Consider the following 25,443-nt stretch of genomic DNA (forward strand, 5'->3'; position numbering starts at 1 on the left):
GCCCGATGAACACTGGACTCTACTCCGAATGAAACAGCAGCTTTGATCGGCTCACAGCAGTTTTTCACTAGGATCCACATTGTCTCTTATTTTACTTTTTATTTCAGGCTCTCTGCGCTCTCACTAAAACAATCCTTTGCCTCCCAAGCCCCTGAGGACGTTCTCCTGTCTCCCCTCTGGCAGCTGATGGCAATCACGTGGGTGCTGAATGCCGGCCCATCTCTGAGTCAGGACAGCGCGTAGAGGGGCTCCAGGCCCCACTTCTGCCCTATGTGCACACAGCTGTTCTGGCACCACGTGTCGGATGCTCTTCTCTCCCAAAGAGGCCTCAGCACCCTCTTCAAAAATATGTCACCATGTGTGAGCAAATCAGTTTCTGATGTGGCTATTTCTATCATTTTGCCAATATCACACGCTCTTGATTAACTTTACAGGACGTTTTGAGGTCAGGCATGGTAAGCCCTGGATTCCTGGCCTTTCCAAATTCATTATAGAATTGTCCTGTCAATGTCTAGAAAAAGTTACCCCCAAGATTTTGTACCCACCAAAGAGGAGCTGGAAAGAAAACTGTAATAATATGGGGTAGGAGCTCTCCTCCCACCAGATGGACAGGGGTTTCAGAGCCAATGTGATTTGATTTAGAAATAAAGCAACACGCCGTTCTGTGCGTGGGAAAGGACGCCCAGCACAGGCGTGTTCTTTTCTCCCCTGCCCTGCCGCCGCGGACCCTCAGGCTCTGTGGGCCCAAGCAGAAGTCCCCCTCCGGGCCCACCATGCATGCGCAGCGCCTACCACAGCCCCGATCCTCGCACAGCCGGGCATCTGCTGCACTCAAAGTGGGGCACGCCATCCTCTGAATTTCACACTGAAAAGATGTGCCCCTAGGGGTGATATGGCCCATGGAAGTCGGTGCCCCTGTTTATTCCAAGAGGAAAGACTCAGGCATTTTTCCCCTGGTATGAAGGAACTGATGCTAAAGCAGCACCTGGTGATATGGGGGACACCACACTGCCGAGGGGAGGCCTGAGGGCAGGGGAGCGCAGGCCGGGGTGCAGCGGGCTCACCTGCGGGGCAGCACGGGCACCTCGGGCGCCCCGAGCCGACCCACGGCCTGGCCCCCGGGAGCTGTGGCAGCGGCAGGTGCACCCGCTCTCGCCTCCGTTGCCTCATCTTTGGCGCTGATGAGATCAGCTCCTTCTCGGTCTTGTTGAGACACTTGGGAAGTGCCAGGCAGGAGGCAAGAAGGAATATGGACGAGGAGCATTTCAAGGCCAGAGAGCAGGAATAAGGATCCTGGTCAGGTGGCCTTTGTACCTGCGTGCTTCCTGCCAACTGGGAACAAAGGTCCCTGGTGAAGGACAAGTAGAAAGGTCCTTTTTGAGTCCCTGGCCCAAACCCAGATCCTTGTCCCCGAAAGGCCTGGCGCTGACAGTCACGGTGACACACGGGACTTGATTTCCAGCAGCAGGAGGGATAGGTTCATCCACGGATCGCCGTGGACGTCTGGGGCCTCAGCCATCCACGTGACCTCAAACCCTGCTCTTCCGAGTCAGGATTAAATCTCTCTTATTTGTACTTCAGCACTTACACTTGGTCTTCATAACAGCCCTATACATGACTGTGCAAAAAACTGGGCTTTTATTTACTTTAAGTGTTCAGACCAGATTACAGGCAAAGTGGTGATAAAAAAATTCCATCTCACAAAGTAGTCGTGAAGATCACGATCAGATGAGACACGAGTGGCACAGAGCACCATGCTGGTGGTGTGACATTTGCAGGGCCCTGTAGCATTTAAAACCAGTAAAGATTATTTAATTAAGTGGATATTAATTAGATAACTACTACATTTTATTAAATGCCTATATATAAATTTGCATGGACAAATGAAAAGATAAATTTGGTTGGTATTGCAGCAATGCAGAACTTCCTATTACTATGAAATAATTGAAAGTATTTTTCCTTGGAGAAAGTTAATGAAAGAAAGCAGAAAATACTCTAAGAACTACTACTGCTATGAATACATATACAAAACCAAAACTAATCACATGCATACATGAATTTACTGCAGTATCTTGAACAGGATACATACACCATTTGAATTTTATTAGAGATTAAAACCGATGAAATGAAATGTGTCTTCATTAATTTATGCATCTGCAAACATCCATGTTATCTACAGGATGGTTGTGAATTCTCCTAGGTCATTTTTCCAGTCACTTGAGAGTTACTCTGTTTCTTTTAATTTTACAAAGTTGTTAATAAATTCCCAAAGGTTCCTTAAAATACATAACAAATGAATACAATTGATTAGAAAAAAAGTACATTAAGCATAAAATAAAATTTTGAAATGAACACCTATTTTAGAATACATTTCCTCAAAAACACAAAATGAGATTTTGCAATCCTCCAGTTTCATTTTAAAGGATATCGGTAGAGTTTTAGCGTTGAATGTAACAGAGCTTCTCTCTATGTATATATTTGGGCACAATCTCCTGTAGCATCTTCCAGACTAAGCATAGTGTGGCTGCAGAGGCCGATTTACTCTGGTGATAATGATGTTTAAACCTCAGGTCCATTCATGCATTGCCAAGACCATGGAAAGAGACTTCCCAATTTTGTACTATTTAATTCTATATTCTTTCCCTTTGAGGACACCCAACACGATACATGGTCCCACAACACCTGGATCCATCTCTATGGCTCACTCAGCACCCTCAGCACCCATTCTTGCACCTCTTCGCCTATGACTTTTCTCTACCATATATACTGGGAAGCGGAATGTTCTGTTTTCTGGACTCTTGCAACTAAGGATGGCCTTGGGATATTGGGGCTGGCCAATGAGACATGGGGAGAAGTGGAAAGGGCTTTCCTTCCTAATTAACACAGAAAAATGGTGAGAAGCTCCTTGTCCTTCCCTCCACTTTTCGCGGTCTTCCTCCCCAGGTCATGGACCCAGTGCCCAAAGGCAGCCATGGTGAGGCCCTGAGGACGGAAGGGATCCTCAAGGAAAACGGGGAGGATGGAAGACCCCTTGTTTCTTGATATCAGTGAGCCCAGGCCACCTACAACTAAATGTCTTTTTACTGTTGATACAAATAAGTTTTTTCCACATTTAAACTGGTAGTGGTTTTCTGTTGCTCCAGACTCACCAGATCCTGAGACTTCAATTGTGGTAGCAACTCAAGAAAATTAACTATATAAAGTCTAAATGCATTCACAAGACCATATGCATCAATCATTTCATTTTTTAAACTTTTCAGAGTAATGCACATATAGGGTTTTGATTTCAAAGATTTAATTTCACTGGAAGCATATACCTTGAGAAAAGAAAACCACCCACAGCCACCTGCCTCCCCACATTCCTGAACCCTTCCCGTGAGATTTCGCTCTCAACTCTTGAGCTCTTTCCAAAGAATTTGTTTCTATAGTGCTGAATCATACATCTGGATTGAGGTTTAAATCTTGGTCTAAGCTTCTTAAGCACAAGAAAGGATGGAAAATATACACTTAAAGTTACCACAATGTCAACGCTTCAGCAAGCTGTCTAATTGAATCTAGTAGTGAATGAATGGTTTCGAGAAGAGCCAGAGATGGTGCCCGTTCTTTGCCCGCGGCACCAGCACTTACCGCTGCTCCTCCTCGCTCATCCTGCTCTTCCTCATGCTCTGCTTCACTCGGTTTTCTATCATCTGGCAAGAATTAGAAGTCATTTGGCCATGTGTACTGGCATGCTGCTCGTCATGTGTACTGGCAATAACACTGAATCCAAACAGACTACTGCTTTCGGAATCAGGCACAACATACAAATTCATACTATGTTTACTACAGATAGATATACCTATGTAATAGAAGCAGAATAATAATCTATTAGGCAACAGATTGTTAGCATGTATTTTGGAGGGGTGCCCTGAAAGATGCTAGGGGGGCCAGTTCACTATATTCCTTACCACCAAATAAATTCATTTCAATTAAGTATTATGTGTGGAAGGGTTAGAGAAATAGCCAATTCTGATTGCTACACTTAACTACTTAAAAAAATGTTTTCCTCATTAAGACCTTGGCTTATGCCTGCCGAGTTTTAAGCTAATGCCTGCCTATCCAGATATTCCTAGCATTTCAGAAAGTTATCATTTAGAAAGATATTACATATACTCTTGTTTGGTTTATGACACAGTACAAGAAAGCGTTGGAGGAAATACTTCTACTGAGAAACATTGATTCACAAAAACTTACATTTATTTTCTGCTTTAAAATTCTATTTGCTGTGTCCAACTTTACAGCTTCAGTCTGAAGAAAAAAAAATGGTTTTAAGAGAAAGATACTAGTTTAAGACTATTTTTTAAATGCTTTTCCCATATGTGGAACCGAAACTATTACGTAAATGCTGTTACTCTACTTTCAAAAGGGCCCAATAGCACATCATTTAGAAACAGATGAATAAACAAATCATGACTTCAAGGACATGAACGAAGGCTTCCTGGATTCCCGGGTCAAATGAGAGGAAGTAGGGGTTGATGTTGCAAAAGATGAGAGAATTTTTGGGAAATTTCCAAACAGAGGAGTTCCTTACTTTTCAGAACTAATAGTAGAATTGGTGACAGTGTCTGGATACTGTATAGAAACACAAATATCGATATCATATATATGCCAGAATAACTGACTATAAACTGTAATACAAAAATTTTATGTCTCCATTCATAATAGTAATAAATGCCATGAAGTCACAAAAATAAACATAACAAAAAATACTTAGTACCACTGCAGAAAAATAAACTAAATAAATATATAATGATCCTTGATGGCATTGTTAATGTAAAAGCTGTCTCTTCTTCTGAATGGATCTATAAATTCATTGTAAGCACAATCAGATGGCAAGAGTATTATTATTGAAACTTTAAAAATTAATACTGTGAATGAGAATATCTAAAACAATTGTGAATGAAATCATGATGAGCCGAGGGTGGGATCAGGAGTTGTTCTCCCCAGTCTCCAACATACTGAAAGGAGTTAGCAATGTTACCAGTGAGGCTGGGGAGTGTATAATTAAGAAGGTAGCTGAGTTTCAATCCTAATTCTATTACTTTTACACTGTGACTTCAATAAAGCTACTTAGCACATTTGTGCTGTGGTTTCCTTACCTGTAACAGAGGGTTAATAGTAGTAGGTGTCCCTTAGAGTTGTAGGGAATTAAATGAATAGTAGTGTTTTAATGTTCACAGCCATATCTTGTGCATTGCAGATCCTGAAGACAGTCATTATTTTTCTCTTCTGATTGGAAATAATGTTTCCAATCCACAACCAGAAATCAAGTACTTACTAGGATAATAAATGCAATTCCACTGTGCCTTCCAGTATTCTAATTGAGGCGCCAAATATAAATAATAAGTAAAGTAATATAAATTTGTGGTATGGAGTTACAGGGAAACTTCTATTTCCTAGATTCAATCCATTTAAAGAAATTATAATTATAAAAGAAAAGTTTATATGATTTTGGTGTTATAGCATACCCACCACATATAAATATATAACTCATTATTTTCACCACTTTAAAATTCAATTACAAATTAGTGTTTATTCTCAGGACATTATTTAGTTTTAAAGAAGTCCAGACTCTCAACAAAAAACATGACGGAATTCTGAGTGCATTATTTTAAAAGGAAGAGAAAGAAACCAAAACAAGTTTGTACCACCACCACCTTCCTGTACGTTCTATAATTCTGTTTAAAAAAAAAAAAAAGTAGTGCTGGGAACATACATGTAACTATGTAGCCATGAGAAAAAAAAAGATAACCACGTATCGCTTATGAACTCATAAGTAGCACTTGCACTGAGTCAGACCCTGCACAAAAAAATTAGGTTGTATCATATAAAAAGTGGGGCACCTTAGCATTTTAAAACATAGTCATAATTTACATTATAGCGCTCATCAAGAACATGATGATTAACAATATTGTTAAAGACTACTTTTAACACAGTAGATCAGTAGACTCTCCTTTCAATGGCAGTAACTACTTCCTATCTCCCAGAGTAATTGTGCAACTAACTGAAAATCTAACTATGGACTTAAGGTGGCGCAGCTGAAATTATAAGAACTTTGGAGCCCAAAAAGGATCAGGCTTCAGCCTCACTTTGCCGCTTCCAAAGTGGGTCACGTTGGGCAGGATATTTAAACTCTCTGAGATTCAGTTGAAAATACTTAGTACATATTCAACACTGATGGAAGCCATGCTGTTAACGGCAAGTGTTTTCTATACAAAATCATTAGATTTAGATTTTAAGAGATACCCATTGAGCTGAAAGATCCCCTTTGGCCCTTAACAGAGCTCTGGAGAATTTTTATCAGCATTGTTATTGTTTTAGCCAAGATCTCCTAATTATTCTAATCACTTACCACAAATGTTTTGAAATGAAAATATATTTGGAACACATTGTGCAGTTTTTTTTACCCTGTTGCAAAAGCAAATTGCTTCGTGTGTTTGCCAAGGTCTTCGAACAAAAGAACAATGTAAGCATTTAAATAAGTAAACTGCATACCTCTATGCTTTTAATCCTATTCTCAGTGATGTGCAAAATTCCAGTATGAACAAGAGTGGTTTTAATTTCTCTTTCAAGAGCTTGAAGTTTATCCCATTCATTAAGTATTTCACACCTCTTCTTCTCAACCTTTTCAATTAGAGTAAGGTGCTTCTCGTCCATTGCATTTTTCTCAGGTGATTCTGGAAATATTTTTTAAAGCAAAGTATTGCCATGTTTAATATCTCAGCCCTTGTTAATAATCATGTATTATTACCAATATTATATATATTATATATAGTTGTAAAATATAATGTAACTTAAACTTCAAGCTCACCAGTAAAAATTATCTGATCTGGGAATGGTGTATTTCTCTTTAGTTCACTCATATAATCAGTAAGGACTCACTGAGCGCCTAATCTGAGCACCTGAAATAATGTGGGAAGAGTGCAAGAATGCCTCTGCTAGAGAAGTGACTAGGCTGAGTCCCAAAGGTGAATTAGAGTTGGGCAGGTGGGAGGGGTTGGGGAGGGGCCAGAAGAGCAGAGTTTGGCAGATTCAGCAAAAAGGAAGTTACACGGTGGGGTGGGGGCATCAAGGGCCAGGTGACTGGCATCAAGAAATAGCGCTAGAAAGGAAGCAGGGGGCAGATCTGTAACATGTTAAACACCCAAGTCAAAGCTGTTGAAGGTGTGTGAGCTGGGAGACACGTGATCAGGCAACGGTCCCTCTGTCTACAGCCCCGGCAGAACTGGGGAAGGGGGCGGCTAGGAGGAGGAAGCCCGGACAGAAAGCCACTGCAGTCATGCCAATAAAAGCACGTCAGGATGATATCTGTGGCCTAAGAGAAGTGGGAGCTGCAGAAACAACTGAGGCAATAGAAAAAAGCAGGGCTTGCTAATTGTCTAGATTTGAATGCAGAGCAGGTATCAGCTAGCCCTGCTCTGGGTTTCAGCTTGGTGAGGGCTCGAAACAGGTTTGCAGGAGGGAAATGACCAGCGCAGTGCAGCAGAGTGGTAAAAAAGAGCTGGGCTTGCCTCCCAGCCAGGCCACTTACTACAGCCCGTGCCGAAGGGCACAAGGGGGCAGAGAGTGACAATGCCCGCGACAGGGGTTCTGACCAGAGCCGCCGCGTGTCTGGTGATGCCACTCACTGAAATAGCCTGGGACACGCAAATGCAGAGTTTGACCTTGGACGTGCTGAGCTGAGGTCACTACGGGACAAGCTAGTGCTTACCACGCCCAGTAAGCAGCTGGATACAAAAAGAGATTTTAACAAGAAAGAAATTTGCAATCAAGGATATACGGATTGAACCAAAGACATGCTGGGTTCCAACGATAACAATATTTAAGGAGACAGAAAGGAGATGGAGACATTGAGGGTAACTCACTTCTGAGGGCACTTTGTTGTCAAACAGCAGAGTTAAGAGTCTCGTTAGAGTGGCTGGACCAGCTCCTCCTTTTTGCCAGGAAAAAAGACAGCGTGATAACACTTATTTGTACCCATTGAGTAGGACAGGAGTCATTACTGCAAACTTGCCAAATTTGGAAGACAGGAAAACTTTGAAGGTAAGTTTTGGAATTTGGGGAAATTAATTCAGCAGATCCTTGAAGAAGCAAGAGGGCAGAAACAACGATAGCTGAGCCCCCAAATGAGGGACTTTACAGAAGAGCAAATGATAGGAAGGACACCTGATCTCCTTGGCAGTGCTGAGTCAGCAACAGCTGTAATAGCCTAGAGAATGAGCAACTTCCCCTTGGTTATCATTTTTATTCAGCTCTGCCACTTTATCCTGTTAGCAGTTAGCAGTGAAGTCCTTAAATTTAAAAAAATGTATAAACATTGTATAAATAATGTATATATATTATACACTAAATTTTTAATTTTATAAATTTAATTTAATATATAAATTTTATATATAGTATTAAATTTTTAATATTATAAATTGAAATATATGTATATGAATAATGTATAAATATTCATGTAAGGGGGAGCAAGGAAACAGAAACCCGCAGGCTGGCATCCTGCCCGCCACCTGCCCGGAGAGGACCCCTACCAAGACGGGTGCGGGAAACCAGCTCTGAGCCGGGAAGGAACTCGACGTGGCGGGGGAGGGCCAGCCGGCAAACAGCACAGGTGTCGCTCATGGGAAGGAAAGAAGAACCAGCAGGAAAAGGAAAGCCTTGGGCCAGAACCTTCAAGGCCAAGTTCTGCTAACACGGGTTAGATCTGCGAACACATCCTAAAAGATGCTGAGAGAGAAAAAAGTGATTCCCGTATGAGTTAGCGTTTAATGAACTTGGAGGGAAAATGGCATTCGACTGAACTGTCGTGTAAACAGTAAAAGATTAATGAGCAAGATACGTAAGTGAGCTTATTTTGATTATTAATCATGTTCTAAACTAATTTTAGAATTAGTATCTAATTTTGAAATGAATTTTAATATCTACTTAATGTATAAATATTCATTTATAAAATAACTCACTCCCCATGAACTATGTATTTGTCTCACAGTAAAAACGATAAGAAGGAGCAGAGAGACCCCAGTGTGCCAGGCTCTGTGCTTCACCTGGATTCTCACAGGTAGTTCTCATGACAGCCCTAACAAGCAGTACTGCCATCATCCCAATTTAATGGACAGGCGGCTGAGACTGAAGAAGCGGAAATAACGAAGCTCAGAGTCTGGGTGAACCAGCAGCCAGCGTCCCGCCCGGCCTGGAACAGCCCATCACTGCACCGTGTGAGCAGGGCTGAAACGAGCAGGCTGAGAACAGGTCTGCATGACAGCCAGGGCTTTGCACATGTGCACGGCCTTAGAAACTCACTGTTGTCCATGAAAGCTGGCTTGTGTGAGCCAGGAAAACAGTACAAAGGTTCTGAACACCGGAAAGCACTGTTTTGGTTGCGGTTCCCCTGGAGAGCATGAGAGGCCGGAGCACCAGTGGTGCGGGCTCACGGGGCACGGTGGGCCACAGCCACGGTGCCCCCTGCAGTCGTCCCAGGCTTCAGGATGCTCTCTCTTAAGATAAACAGCTTTGCCCTCCAGCGCTTCCCCATGGGATCCGAGTCCCAGATTTATATCATTTGACCAATCTCCTTAGCATTTATTCCCAATGTCTCAGTCAATACTTGACATAGTTCTTTCTACATACGGTTCTGACTTAATTCAGTATTCCACTAAAAACCACAAAGATCTTAGAGAAAAATGAAACAGTGCACGTGTAACAACTGGTTACTAAAAAACTAAATAACGAAAGGTGTTGAAAGCAACCTAAACAGATAATAATCTTCACCCTGAGGGAATCTCCTATAGAGATCAACTGCTTCCTTTTTGGCCTTTAAAGTATTTCATTTAAGCCACTTCAGAATAAATGAAAAATTACATGTTTCTAAGCAACTTTACAGGAAAAATAAATAAATAAAATTTAATGACCCCTCTGAAAAAAAACCTCTTTATGTCTAACGGCAGGAGGCCATCAACAGCGGGCCAGGGATAACGGTTCCTCACCCAAAGGCCATGGCAAAACCCACCATCAGAAGAACAATACACGATCACTTGCCTGATTTTTTCTTAGCAGATCTCAGCAGCATTTTCTCCCTCTCTAACTCACTTCTGAGCCTACAGTTTGAAAATAAAAAATAGTGAAATACTAGAACTCCATTTGTAACTTTTTTGTTACAATTCTTTTAATAAATTGAGAAATAAAAACTGATCTCCTTAGTTTCTAACTAAAAAAGGAATGGGAAGATGCATACAAAATGAAAGCCTAAGGTAGTCCAGGTTGAGTAAACAAAAAAGTACTTTCTTACACAGACTGCATAAACCACTAGTTAAAGAAGCTGGCTAATGTAAAATAAATGATTTCTAATGGTGTTTACTGATATTATTTTATCACTGAATTTTTGAAAAGCAAAGAGGCAAAGGAATTAGGCTTTTTACATTCCAAAGCAAACAACACATCAAGGGCAATGGTGATGCTGAAATACACGTTAACTTTCTCTGTGCATTGTGATTCCATCCCAGATACAATTTAAAAATTATACTATGTTTAAACTAAAAATCAAACACAAGGAATTTTTTAAAAAGGAAATAAAAAACCTTTGTAATCTCCTTGTATCCTCTTCCTGGTTCAAAATAAAGTAAACCCACTGTCTTATTTCTAATGGATTCAGAGAGGAAAAAACAAAAAGGAGTCTAATATTCACATGCTGAGGGAAACTGATTTGCTTATCAACACTACAAATGACCTAACACCACGTGACTACAAGGGGCCTAATAGTTAAGAAGATTTTCACACACACTAGCTCATTTGATGACAGAGTAAAAGATATTATGATCCCCAATTTTGAGTAATTGACGTTAAATGGATTAATAATAATGGTAACAACTTTCTCAATATGTAGGTGGAGAGCATTTAGTGTCCAGAAATTTATAGTTCTGAATATTATGTTTCTATCTCATTGTTTTTTCTTCTTTGGGGACTTCAATTATATGGAAATTGGATCTTCTTTGCCTGTCTTCTGTTTTAACTGCTTTTTCTCTGACTTTTTATTTCTTTTCATATCTTGCTTTCATTCTCTTGATTGTTTCCTGCCTCCCTCTAATGCCCCTTATTATGTGATCTTTCAGAACTATTCCTCTTTGGACATGTCATAATTGAACCTTGATTTATAACACAATTGTGACTTCATCAGCCATCTTTCCTTGGCTGTCAGATCTTGTTTCCTGTCTTCCTTTTTGACGTTGTTGATTTTGTACTTAGTCTTTACATTTCTGACTCAAGGTTGTTTTCATGTCCTGAAATGCTCTTCAGAGGGTGTTTAGTTTAGTTTGGACTCCTATGGCACAGATTTCTTCCTCAATTTTTGTTGCTGTTGGATGGCAGGGATTTTCACCAGCCAAATCATTTGGACTCTCATTTCCTGTCTTCTTTTTATAGTAGCATATATACACAAAAATCATGGACACCTGTGTATTTCTGAGGGCAGGGCAAGTACTTTGGGGCAGTGGGTAGGTGTGAGATTCTTAATTCAAGGGGATCCTTTTCTGGCAGAGGAGCAAACAATGCTTTTGCCGTTGTTGTTTTGTGCTGATTTTTTACTGTTTTTTGTTTGTTTGTTTTGGAGGGAAGGACGAATAGTAGTGCAAGCCTTGCGTGCTCTTTGATTTTCTTCAATTAGGGGATTCTAAGCTACCCTTCTCAGCTTCTTTGTTTCTTCAATGCAGTTCCAAAGGATGCTGATCACTTCCTTTTTAACCTCTTCTCATCGTGTCATTACCATTTCAGAACTGCTTCTTGCTTCACACTCACTCTGAAGCCTTTTTAAGTCACTGTTCGGATAGATCCACCAGGAACCTGTGCAGTGTTCCCACTTAGCATAAACTCTGTCTCTCTCTCCATCTCTGTCTCTCTATCTCTGTGTCTCCCTCTCTGTCTGTCTGTCTGTCTCTCTCTCTCTCTGGCAGTGGTTTTAGAACAATTTTAGGTCTTCTGGTACCTGTATTCTTCTCTCTTGTCCAGCTGGCTTAGCCTAGGGAAGGTTTGCAGTAAGGAAGTGCGTGGATAATGGCTCATTGGCACTTGAGGTGCATTATTCTCTTTTCAGATATTTTGAATTTTAGATGCTTTCTGTTACCTAGTTACACTGAAGGTGTTTTACTTTTCAACTTTCATTTCTTATTTTCTTGAGATTTTAACCTTTTTCTCTAACCCTTTACAAAAAGTATGCCCTGCTGCTGTGATTTCCTCCTAGAAGACTATAAAGAGGTTAAAACGTTTTTAAGTTAAAAAAATATAACAAGGGCATTCAGAAAAGATGTCTTGACACTCACCTGTGAATAAGTTCTGGGAGACTAGCAAAGGCATGGGATTCCTTCAGAAAGCTCCCCCTGCTCCCCCCTAAGAAACACCAGATTTGGTAAATTACCCTAGTCACCGACACAACCACTCGTGGAAGAAGACAGGTGGTAAGCATGATGCTGGTCGTGGTAACATCCCTCCCCCAGCGATGCAGAAAAATGTAAATATATGCTTGTCACGTGATTTTACGACACTGTAAACAGATTTAATGCCAACATGGACCAATCAGAGCTTAACCCTCACCTGTCGTTATGCTCCAGGGCTGCTTTGGTGGCCATCACGAGTGCCCTCAGCTCCTCCTTGGCCTGGCTGATGTCCGCTGTCTTCACCCGCCTCCTCTCCAGGCCCCTGACGTGAGCCAGCAAGGCCTAGGAAGGACAAGGGCCGTAGCAGCTGAAGCGCACACACAGGAGGGGTGAGCCCTTCTCTCCGTGTTATGCTGGTGTGTCAGGATGTCCTGAGCCAAAGCATGAATCCTGGGACTGAGGGGAGGAGGGCGTGTTGGAGCGGGAATGACTACTCAGGTGGACATCTGGGTAAAATACTTTTTTCAAAATTTTAAGATTTTCCTAAGAAACTTAAAAAGTTGTGGGGATTCCTGTGGGCTCACAGGGGAAAGGACATGCTGAATACAGCACTTCAAGAACTCTGTCATCAGCACAATTATTTCTCCCATGTTAGTGAGAGACAGTTTGATTCAACTACTGCACCTGGACATAAGGCAGTGCGAGACCCACACATGCAGGTGCAGAGACCCCTGCTTCACGAGGACGGGCTCAACTTTCCAGAAACAAGGTTTAGGGCTCGTTTGGCCTGGGGGTTTTTCACGCCAGCGTGTGAGGTGAGCACAGGTGCTCCTTTCTGACTCCACCTCAGTCAGGAACAGAGGAGATCTCCACCCGGAGCCTTTGCTTATTCCCATAAAACAAAAGCTTATTTTTCTGCAGCATGAATAGCCCAGAACAAAGCAAACGATGCACACGTGATTTCAGATGAAGAAGTAAGCTAGATCTGACCTTGCAATGGTGCAATTTGTTTTCATATACAAAGTAAGAAACCATGCTTCCCAGTTTACGGAGAGGATTTTTAAACTGAATTGAATCAAAATGTCAAAGGCCATCTTGGCCACAGTGTTGTGATGTCTTAGCTTTCGTCAGTGGCACAGCTATCCCCGCAGGCTACAGCAGTCTATTTTCCTCACTGGAACAGGGATACCTGGAGGTTGTCACCGGTTAGATCAGCAGATCTCGCGTTTATGCATGCGGCAAGCTGGCTGTCACCACGTGTCCTCTACATTTTCCCTGAGGGAAACGACAGCACGTGCTTCCTGGTAATTACTGACATGACGCCGCTCAGGTTCCCCGACTGTTTACATACAGTTATTTCCATGGTTTGGGAATACAGTGTTATGTCAGTCAAAGCCCAGCCCCGGTTTCTGCCTCCAACTTCCATTTCTGTGTCCAAGCTTCCCTCTTCTTATAAGGACACGAGTCACTGGATCAGGACCCACTGCAGTGACCTCATCTTAACTGGATGCGTCTGTAAAGACCTCCTTCCCAGTAAGGTCACACTCACAGCTTCCAGCTGGGCACAGGGTTCTGAAGGACACTATTCAACAACAGTTGCCTCATTGGGAAAATATGAAGAGATGAAGAGATGTGTGATTCGAAAGGGCCTATGAGGCAGTCAGGTGGGACCACGTATACCACAGTAGCCAGTGTTCAATAAAGGGCAGTTTAAAAACTGTCAGAAATGCTTTGAGATACTTGTGGGACATTTTCTTACTTTTATATTGTTCTCATTACAAATTGCCACAAACTTAGTGGTTTAACACAAATTTGTTATCTCAGTTCTGTAGGACAGAAGCCTGGTGGCCCTGCTAGGGGCTCGTGGGGCTGAAATCAAGGTGCTGGCCAGCTGCCTTCCTTTCTGGAGGCTCTGGGACAAAATCCTCTTCAGCTGAACTGGCAGAACCCAGTTCCTTGGGGCTGGAGGACTGAGCTCCCATTCTCTCGCTGGACACCAGCCAGGGCCTGCCTCAGCAGCTAGAGGTCCTTCTCCAGTCCCTGCCCAGGGGCCCCGACCCCAGAGACCCCAGTGACCAAAGGATCCTTCTCCTGCTTGGAGTCTCTCTGGCTTTCCTCTGCCAGCTATCCCTCTGACTCCAGCCAGAGGAAGTTGTTTGCTTTGAGGGTCTCATGTGGTTAGTCTGGGCCACCTATTTAATCCGGGTATCTCCTAATTTTAAAGTTTGTAACCTGCCTACCCCAGACAGCTAGGTGTCAACATCCAGTGGGTAGCTGGATACAAGTGTAATTTGGAACTTACAGGAAATATCTGGGTGACGTATTCACAGCGGGAGTCATCAGTGCAAAGATCTCGTGAACCAGGGGTAAGAGTGGGAAATGCATGGGCCAATTCTGTGGAAAACAAAAGTGCCGGGCTGGGTCACAGAGAGCTCTGGTGGCTGACATTGGTCCAAAACAAGAAGTGTTTGTGCCTCTCCTCACCTGAAGCAGAAGGTAAATTCTTTACCCAAAGTGTTCTTCAGCTGGTGGAAAGCCTATTCCTAATAAAAGCATCAGATACCCTAAATTATGGAGGCGAAAATGGAACTTCTTGGGTTTGAAATGTTTTCTTCTGCTCATAAAATATGAAGAAATGAAAAAACAGGCTTTATTTAGGCACCAGCAGTCAATTGTTACCTTATACTCTTCTGTGGGCTGGGACTTCAGAAGTATCGCCATGTAGAGTTCATATTCATTCTGTAGAAATTTTTAAAAAAAGGAAAAAGAAAGAAAGAAAGAAAATCCCACTGGAAATGTGTTCTGAGATAATACTACAGTGTAAGTTGTTTTTTTGTGTGTAAATAATATGGAACAAGGATATCAGGTCAGATTATTTCAAAAAGCATAAAATGGTCCTACAGTTTACTGAACAATGTGCACAATAAAATGTATATAATCGCACCATGTTTGAAGCAAACTTGAGTGTAAACTATCAGTCACCTCAGAAAAGCGTCATAAAAGCCCTAGGCACACACACCCTCCTGCCCTACAGAAGCTCCTGCTGCCCTGCTGGGGATGGGCTCCCCAAGGACGCCCTCTGGGGAGCAGGTCACCAAGCTGCTTTCAGACACTCCTTCCCTTTGGGCCTGAGACAGCGGCAGGGTCTGCCAGCAGCCTAATTTCAGCTCAGCTTCAACAGGGAGGTCATTTTCATCATGAAATCATAGCAAACTTCCAATTCCATAAGGATTTGTGTAAAATTCCATATGCACGATGATATAAGTTTATATGTTACACAGGTATATATAAAATATTCATATAATTGGGAAGTGTTAGTGGGAAAATATGGGCTTAAGGAGTGAGCTTGCTGCGTGTGGAGCCGCAGGGCCCATTTACAACTCATGTAGCTGCAGGCGGGCACATTCCTTGGTGTCTGTATGAGTGACTTTCCTCGTCTGTAGAAAGGGGGCTGTGACACTGGGCCGAACTTGGGAGAACTGAGATCATGTGTGAAGAAACTTAGGTATGGCTCTCACTTGTCATGTGGGAAATACGACCTCGTTATTACCTTAATTTCTTTCAATATATCACCGAATGTCAGAGAACTATTGCAAATATCTTCAAAGACTTCTCTGAAGACCTGCAGTCTGCTGAAGTGCTGAGGGTCGCACTCACATACTTTCTGGAGCTCCTGAAGGACAAACAGAGGCAGCCCATTTCGGAGTGTCTTCGTTTCTCTTCCCAATGACTCACTCAGCTTGAGGGACCCAGAGGACTTTCTACCCGAGGGTCTGGTTCCCCCCGATGCCCAAGAGTTGGGTCCGTGCAGAGCTGGGTGCACCCGATGCCCCCAGCCCTTGCCAAGAGCCTCCGGTCACCTGGCCACCCGCGGTGTCTTCTGCCCTTCCTCAGCCGCCCCTTTGCACCCTGTGCCCGTGGATTCGCTCTCTGCCTCCACTAGTCCCCAGGCTCCTTCTCTTGCCATCGGCCCTCTCAGCCAGAGAACCCGCCGAGCTGTGGTTACGTCCCCCAGAGGCCGCTATTTTCCTCTCTTCCTGCATCTCATGCCTCGCGTGGCCTCCCTGTGCCCTGTGCGGACTCCCCACCCTCAGGAGCCCCCCACGCCCCTTCCTGTCTCACTGACATCACCTACGTGTGACCCGGGCCACGTGCCCTACATCACTGAACTCCCTCCTCAAGCTTTCAAGGTGAGCTAGGCAAATCTTTCCTCAGATGCTCTGCTCTCCCTCGAACATTTTATTCACTAGCTGCCGTGAGGCATCTAACGCTGACCACTGTGAAATCACCTCCAACTGGCCGTGACCAACCTCAGCCTTCCTCTAACCCCCCATCACCACCTGCATTGTGATGGCTGTTCTCAGCACCTGGTAGCTTTGTTATATTCTACCTGGAAACACAAATGAGGTGGCAGAGGGCGCGGCTGGCCCACACCGTGCAGGCCCTGGAACCACAGCACAGAGGGACGGGGTGCAGCTTGCCCTCTGTACCTGTTCCAACTTCTCTTCGTGGCGTTTCGCTGACTTGCTCCCAGTGAAGTCATTCTTCAGGAGATCTTGCTTTGCAAGGACTTCCTTCAGGAAGCACAGGAACTTCCTGTACTTGTCTGCCTTTGTTATGCCCCCCAAATAGGAGCCAAGGTACCGGTACTCATCCTTGTCCGGGGCACATGATGCACATGGACGGCTGGACGCTGCTGGCTCATGCTTTAACACTTTTGTCTCAGGCAACCTCAACTCTTCTCTCCTCCGCCATTCAGGAGAACCCTCTTCTCCTGGAACCTTCCTTGCAAAGAGGGGCTCTTCCGACGTGTGGGAGGTGTGTTCCAGGGGGCTCAGATACCTGAAGAGTGGAGTGTCCTGGGCATCGTTTGGACCCACAGCTGTGGGGATGGTGAAATAAGCCAAAGCATCTTTCATCTTTGCCATCTCCCTCCCAGATGGGTTTTCCACTCTAAAGATCTTCTCCTGCTTTGGCCTGGTGGCATTGGGCCAGTGACACAGGGTCATCTTGGGAGGCCTGCAGAGCTTGTTGGGATTCAGGTGTCCAGAGGTGTAAAGAGAGATGTCCTCTCTGTGCTCTTTCTGAACTGTGTTCAGAAGTTTTGTTAAGTTGCATAAAGTCTTAATACCGGGTGCCTCACAATGTTTCCACCTTAGGTAAACTGGTCAAAAAAAATAGTAAGACTATTAAATATCACTCTTAGTGCCACCGTAAGACAATAAGATCACAGTGTGCATCTGCTGAGCTGGCGTATCCTGTTCCCAAAGAGGAGCCAGCAGCAGCCAGAGAGGAACACAGCCGCTCCTGAGGGAAGGGCGAGAACAGAACCCGGGACCCGCCCGGCTGGTAGAAGGAAAGGGAGCTTCGATTCAGCAAGGTTTTCTCACAATATTAGTAAATATAATTCCTAATGATCATGTTTAGAGACATCTATGCTAGGGGGAGACTAAAGGTGTTTTTATTTTCCCTTTAATACTGACATATCTCAGGCATCCCTGACCAGACCCAGGGACAGAGGAGACGTTCACCCCTTCCCCTTCTGTCCCTGCTCGTGGAAGAGGAGGAGCCACAGAGTGAAGCCCGTGGGTGTGATGACAGGGCGTCCAGCCCCTCCCACGAAGGGCCCTGCTCTGCACCATCCCCGCGGTAGACCTCCTGAGCAGAGGGAGGCAGGGAGGACCTCCCGGCGCGCCCAGGACATTTCCCTGGCCAGCCCGTGTCTGAAGGGGCACACTGTTTACCATTTCCACCCAAGGAGAGGAGGGAGGCCCGAGCTCACGTGGAGCGGGGTGGCTCCCGCTGCTGGGCAGCACCTCCGGACCCAGGGCCAGCTCACAGCCCTGTGGGGCAGAGCACGGCTGGAGGGGCTGGTTCTCTGCTCGGGGGTTCTGACGCAGACACCAACAGGTGGGCCTGTCTGAGTTCTTGGATGTGCTGGGGGAGAAGCTGCTCCCAGGCCCCTTCCTGTAGCTGACGGAATTCAGCTCCTTGCAGTTCAGGACTGAGGTCCCCACATCCTTGTCAGCTGTCGGTGCGGGTCACTCTCAGCTCCGCAGAGTCACCCACATTCCTGGACACATGGCCCCCTCCATCTCTGGGTCAGCAAGCACACTTCACACATGTCCTGTGCCCCTGACCTCTGACTCCTCCTGTGACCAGCCTCGTGATTGTCTCAGGCCCAGCCGGCACTCCCCCTGTCTGGGTCACTGTGCCACGGGACACGGCACAGTCACGGGGCACTTTCTCCTCATCCTCCCATCTGGGGAACTCTGCCAGGTATGAACCTCAGGAAAGGGAAGGGAGAGTCGGGGCCCACTTGGAGCTGCGCTCCCCCCTCAGGGATGTCACCCACAGCCCAGTCCCCCCTCGCACCGGCCTGTGCAGAAGTGAATCATCCTTTCCCTCCCATGGTCACACACTGGAGAAAATTCTCCCAGCAGTGGGGTCCTAGAGAATTTCCCCCCATTGATTAGCTTCTTACTTCAGAGAAACCACTTTTGAAATGTTAAAATAGCAATAGGACAATTTTTCAAGACATAAATTATCATAATTCACAAAAGGCATAACACTTAAAGTACTAAAAACACATTTATTTGTTGAACTTCCCCAGATGACCAAACCAGTAGGATGTGTGTGTATGTACCAAAATCTGCCAGGTAGGCCGCTGGGCTGGAGGTCCTGTTCACATCCAAAGACCTGCTGCTGAAGGACTCCCCCTTGCTTTGGGGAGACCAGTCTTTGTTCCCTTAAGGCTGATTGGATGAGGCTCACCCACATTTCAGAGAGCAAGAATATTTGCTCTACTCAAAGTCCACCGATGTAAATGTTAATCTCATCCAACAAACAGCCTCAACAGAAACATCCAGAATGATATTTGACCCACTGTCTAGGCACCATGGTCCAGCTAAGCTGACACACAAAATCCACCACCATGCTATGCCGGCTCTTGCCAGGTGACTTAATCATTGTGTTACCCCCTTTCTCTATTTCCAAAAAGGATTTTAAACCACCAGCAAATTAGCAAAACCATTTTCCTGCGTAGAATACTTTTTGCTTAGATTGGAACAAGATTTGCTTCATTAGACTTGGAGAATCCAGATTCCATTTCTCTCTGCCACATCCTTAGAACACGTACCAAAGATCCCATCCTGACAATGAATATTTTAATTATTTTCCTTATTGAAAACATTGTTATTTGCATAATCTGACACCTCAACCTGACAGAAAAGAAAAAAAGTGATTGAAATAGTTCATCAGAAAATGTGGTTCTTTATAAAGTGATCAGGAAACAATTTTCTTTAAGTAAAACCAAACCAATTTTGAATAGACATTGATAAGACACAGTAGTAGGTGTTTTGAACTAGGTTTAAATTAATAAACATTTCAAATATTGTTAGAATTTGACATTTTTAAGCACATAGTATTGTTTTTTTTAGTAATTCTCCTATTTTAGGATAGAAACAACAGGTCTTTAATGTCAAAATTATTACAAATCACTGCCCTGTCTTATCGGCTCTCCGGGAAACCTGGAATCCTGTAGAAATCTTGGTCTGTGTTCCCCACTTCCACACTAATGTCCATGAACATCCTGGGAAACATGCTGGGAGAAGAAGTCAAGAGGAAAGAGCAGGCGGATCTTTGGCCCCACAGTCTCGTGGCCAGAGGACAGCTGCGGCCAGAGATGAGCCTGAGAGCATCCGGGACCAGACCGGACCAGGCAGGGTGCCAGCCCAGGATCGCAGCCTTTCTGTCCTGAACCCCAAGATGGCTTTGGTACTGTCACACATTGCCCTCACCCGTAACACTCTAATGTGTGGATTTTTACTTTCCTCAAGGGAAAGAACTCTCTTTTATTCATAGTAGCATCTTCTAAGGGTGATGTTTTGTTTAATGAATATATGTGAAGAAGTAACATTTTTTAGAATTTTAAGTAATACTGTGACATTTTACTCTGTACCACACAGTGTGCTCTCTCCCTCATGGGGTGAAGCAGAGGCCCCCAGGAATCTCAGGGTCCAGCAGGGAAAGGAAGTGTGAGCACCTGTGTCTGGGAGACTGTAGAAGCCGTGCAAGAAGCCCACAGATGCCTATGCCTCCTCACTCCACCTCTGGGCAAGGAGACCTCCCTGATTTAATTACAGTTACAACCTCCCCTAAAGGGATCCTCCTGGATTACCTGGGGAACTAATCTAATCACATGAGGCCCTCAAAGCAGACAACTTTCTCTGGCTGGAGTCAGAAGGGAGATGTGGCAGAGAGAAGTCAGATTCTAAACAGGAGAAGGATCCCCTGGCCACTGGGGTCTCTGGGATGGGGGCCCCTGGGCAGAGACTCGAGAAAGGCCTCTGGGAACTGAGGGAGGCCCTGGCCGACAGCCAGTGATAGAATGGGAGCTCAGCCCTACAGCCCCAAGGAACTGGGTTCTGCCAACACCCTGAATGATCCTGGAAGGGGAATCTGTCCCAGAGCCTCCAGAAAGGAAGGCAGCCAGCCAGCACCTTGGTTTCATTCAGCCCAGAGAGACCCCAGCAGGACCAGCCGGGCTGTCCAACCCTCTGCCCTACTGAACCGAGGCAACAGATTTGTGCTGCTTTACATCACTAAATCCGTGGTGATGTGTTAAAGCAGAAGAAGCTAGTTCACTGGGACAATATGTGGAAAGTAAGTTCAGTTGCATGCATGACAGGAGGCACTGGTGGTGCTGAGGGGGTTGGGGAAGCTAGTGGCCAGGAGAAGGGGCAGTAAGATCACTCATGGGGTGATTCAAGGAGTGCCAGCACTACACATGAGGATGGTGATCCCAGAGGGTGTCATCATTCTCCCTGAGGGACCCCAAAGAAAGCGGTGATACCTCCCAACATCACAGGGTAGAGCGGCTTCGGTTTCTCTGTGTGCATATGAAGAGAAAGTAACCCCAAAGGCTGGAAGACTCAAATAGCTGCGGCTGCCTGCTGAGGGCTGGTGGCAGGTGTGCGGGGCAACTTGGCCCTGGTCACTTACAATGCCGCCTTTTGCATGTCACCCCATTTACTCAGACAGATTTTCAGAGATATCTCTGGCAAATTTTGCCTCCTGCTTTTTAAATTTACAGAATATGTATTTAGCTTAAGATACCAGAATAAGAGGAGAAGCCTTTCCTATTTCCAACCACTAGGTTGCACCTTTTGCCTACAAAATGCAGTCACTTCATGATTTAAATCCTGTAGGGCAGTTATTGAAAATTGAGCCCTATTAACACAAATACAAGGCCAAAATGGGCCCAGGTGTTCTGTCTAAACGTCACGACCATTCCTCTTGGCACCCACCACCTTTGCAAACCGCACCAAAAGGGACGACACCAACACCCCACAGTACCTGAAGGACCCCGTGCTCTGGGCAAACCGGTCTGAGTGACGGACACAGCTTTACCCTCGCCACACGTGGGAAGCCAGCCTGTCTGGAAGCAACAAGGAACTCTGAAGGCACCAAAACAGCACGATCAGAAATTCTTCCGCTCCCAGTGCTGAGGACGGGACTGACATTACAATTTACTTTCTCCATAAAGAAGAGCTTTTTATTAGCACAACTGGCATGATGAGAGCCGCATGAGGAAAGGAGAAATAGCCAAAGCACTCACAGGAGACAGGGGCTGTTACTACTCTCATTTTACAGGTGAAGAAACTGAGGCACAGAGGGTTGCGCTTGGGGGTGTGTGGTCAGATGGCGGGCTTCCTCCAGGGTGCATGCTCTCACCCACCCACTAACCAAAGCACACGAACAGAGCAATAAAAATAATGAAATAAATAACATAATAAAATTTCTTCCAAAATAGTTTATAATTCAGACTGTTTTCTTAATCCAACAAGATTTCACCCAACGCAAAATTCATTGGAATCACCAGTCCCATTTTCCTATTTTCCTGCCCACTGAGCAGTGGGGAGCCACGGCTTCGGATTCGGCAGACCTGGGGCGAGGGGCCCTCGCCTCCCGTTTGTAAAATCGCCCAATGATCCCAGCTTCCAGGGACAGGAAACTGAACTGACACTAAATAAGACGATGAAGCCCTCGCACGCGGTGGCAGGGGCGGTCCGTGGTTCGTGGGGCTCAGCGGGGCCTGCAGAATGGCGAGGGGCCAGGTCCCGGGGTACGGCTTTTAAAGAACACTGAACAGCATTCACAAGTCTGCCCCATCCCATCCGCCCTCCTCCTGGAGGACACACACACACACGCACACACACGCACGCACGCGCGCGCGACCCCTGTCCTTTGAATGTTATTATTAGATTTTCTGAGGAGGTAACACATCCCCAAATCCAATCCTAAACTCTGGTGACCTGGGAGCTGAGTTGCAGCCACCAGAAAGGTTTTCATTTTTTACACCAGTTTCAGAGAAGCCGGGCTCCTCGGCAAGCAAACAGCAAGCAAACAGCAAACAAAACCGCCCGTGTCCACTTACACTCGGGCTCTGAGCCCGCAGACATCGCCTCTCGCCGCAGGTCCGCACGGCGGCCGCGAGTCACCGAGGAGACGGAAACATTCCGGGCCGGCCCTCTGCTGCCCGGCAACAGGACGCTCCGCCTCTGCTGCCCGGCAACGGGACGCTCCGCCTCTGCGCAGAACCCCTCCCCCGGGCCTCTCGCCCCCGCCTACGGGCAGTACCGTCCCTTGCTTGTTTTACTCTTCAAAATAAAACACTTTCTGTGTCGAAAAACATCAGACTACGCTTGCAGTCTCTAATTCCTTTCCAGAGCCCAGGGAGGAAGAAAATCTGTGGTCGGGCATCTTTAGAGAGAGGTGCAGGTTTACGGTGCACAACCCACTCGGCTGTGCCTGGAATTGTAGCACGTGGTGGGTGCCAGTCCCCAAAGCATCCTCTAGTCGTTCTACTGGTAGTATCCACGCCTTTCCTAGTAGGGAACTGAGGGCATGTGAGTTGGAGTAACTCGCCCACGATCGATCGGCTGGCAGGTAGGAGGGTGGAAATGCGCGTCTGAATAGCAGCCAAGCCTTTGCTCTCTCCCCAGGCCAGCCCGCGTGCTCAGGGAGGAAAAACCAGAAACCTCTGAGCTGTAGGCCTTTGACAGCTGTGATTCCAGCTAGATTTCTTCCCACCCAAGAGAATTCCAGGTGGGGCCTGGCGGGTCCCCCGCTCCCAGGAGCCGCAGTCCTGAGCCGCCTTCACTGCCTAAGGCGACAGTGGTGACGACATTCACCTCAGAGCTGCGAGGACGAAGTTCGTGCCCAAGAAAGACTTGGGCCGCATAAATGTCTCTTTTAGTTCCACTGATGCCGATGAGACCCTTTAAATGTGAACATTTTGGAAGCCATGAAGTTGCCGTTGCCCTAGCGTGCTCAGATGGCTCGGATTCGGGTGTTCTTGATGTTTAACCTGGAAAAAGATAACAAGCGTGGCTCCCGATGTTCTCTCCCCAAGGTCCACAGCATATGCATCTGACCATAGCTAGAAACGTAACATTAACATGCCCACATTACACAAGGATATTAAGCGTTGATGCGGGAGAGGAAACGTTTTGTTTCTGACCCTCAGTTAATTACAAATTAGGGTCAAACGTATGGCAATTCTGGTTTTTATATTCCCAACGATCAGAGATGAAACAACGAACATTTCTGCTCAGAGCTGCTCAGGGATTCAGTGAACGGCCGAGTATTTTACCAGCTGGAACACCCCGTGGTTTCCTCCCTGTCCTGGCAAGTGACAGGTGGCAAGTGGCTTTGCCCCTCTCCTTCCACAGACGGGCGAAGGTGACAGTGCTCCCTGGCCTTGGCACAGACGGCCCCAGGAGGTGAGCCCTCAGTGTGCCCTCTGCCACCCTCCCGCTGCCCATTGGGGTAAGAAAGGGCTCGGCTCACTCTGCATGGCACCGAGGAGTCTTGGTTTAGCTCAGAAAGAAAGCAATGTGTTTGTGCCCAGGGCCACGTTCATCCCAAGCCTCCCTTGTGGGAGGACGCATGTACAGTCAGACTAAGCCGCCCTGTACACTCAAGATCAGGAGGTCGATGGTCAAGCACCTTAAAACCACCCGCAGCTCTCTGATTGCTGAATATTTCAGCAAAGTGTTTGGGGCAGAAACAGATGTGATCATTACGTCACAAGCGGAATGAACCGTTCTGCCGAAACCACTTGGGACCTTGCCTCCGTGGCCGTCCGCGGGAACCGCTCACCCGCAGACTGGGCACCGCCTCCACGCGCATCATGCCGTCCTGTTTGCAGGTCTAGATGGCGCTGGGACACATCTGAAGATCCTGGCAGAACACCTGCCGGAGGAGGAGACTTACTCCATCCCAGGTAATTTGTTCCCCATGCGCTCTCCCGTCCTTCCCCTCATTCAGAAAGAGTGAAGAGGAATTGCCCGCTTTCGTCGCTTTGCGCTCCTGCTCTGGCAGCGCTCGGTGATGCCCTGGAGGCTGAGCCCTCCGGCCCAGAAGAGGGGTGCCCGGGCCAAGGACCCAGAGCAGGAGAGCCGGTCCACAGCCTCCTGTACGGTCGCAGGGGTGGAAAGCTGATTGGCCAAAAATAAACATTTTCCATGATTGCTCTTTTGGCTATTCAAAACTTTTGTGCAAAAATAGGCAAAGTGGGAATGACGCTTTAAACATCTTTCTGCTTTCTAGGCTCTGGAGGTGGGAACCAGTGATGTGTTTAAGTAACTTCAGGCAGACAAACTATACACACACTCCGGCCTGACAGGGGGACACGCGAGGTGCGGGGAAGGCGGGAGCTGCGATGGGCGCAGGCAAAATGGGGCGGGGGGGAGTTCAGCTGGTCCTGCAGACCAGACGGAGGAGCAAGCGGGCACCGGTTCCCGGGGAGAAAGACGGCTGTGGCTCCATACTGTCTGCAGGCCGTGGGCGGTGAGGGCAGTATAAGGGCCAAGGAGGGCCTCCACGCTGCCACGTGGGCGGCTGCCACCCCCCGGCCACCCCCACCCCTTCCCCAGTGCCCTCTGCCTGCCCACCTCCTGGGCAGCCCCCTCCACCCTCTTCTCTCCCTCTCTCCATCTGATAGAACATTTCCATGGAAACAAGTGCACTCTGGGTT

General features: G+C 46.1%; 1 protein-coding gene across 1 annotated transcript; it reads right to left on the minus strand.

Annotated features, from left to right (window-relative positions):
* Positions 1 to 2,048: 2,048 nt before the first annotated feature.
* LOC130679761 (uncharacterized protein C6orf118-like) lies at positions 2,049 to 24,599 on the minus strand. Its single transcript, XM_057489201.1, has 15 exons — positions 24,567 to 24,599; positions 23,518 to 23,683; positions 22,840 to 22,992; positions 22,348 to 22,497; positions 18,542 to 18,688; positions 18,184 to 18,429; positions 16,892 to 17,565; positions 15,952 to 16,074; positions 15,081 to 15,140; positions 12,619 to 12,743; positions 10,075 to 10,133; positions 6,535 to 6,716; positions 4,234 to 4,287; positions 3,628 to 3,689; positions 2,049 to 2,276 (listed from the first exon to the last, which is right to left on the minus strand). Exons 1-15 carry the CDS (start codon positions 24,597 to 24,599, stop codon positions 2,225 to 2,227), a joined length of 2,286 nt encoding a protein of 761 aa, XP_057345184.1. The 3' UTR covers positions 2,049 to 2,224.
* Positions 24,600 to 25,443: the final 844 nt, after the last annotated feature.

The sequence above is a fragment of the Manis pentadactyla genome, chromosome 12 (genome assembly GCF_030020395.1).
Source record: "Manis pentadactyla isolate mManPen7 chromosome 12, mManPen7.hap1, whole genome shotgun sequence".
NCBI classification, from domain to species: Eukaryota; Metazoa; Chordata; class Mammalia; order Pholidota; family Manidae; genus Manis; species Manis pentadactyla.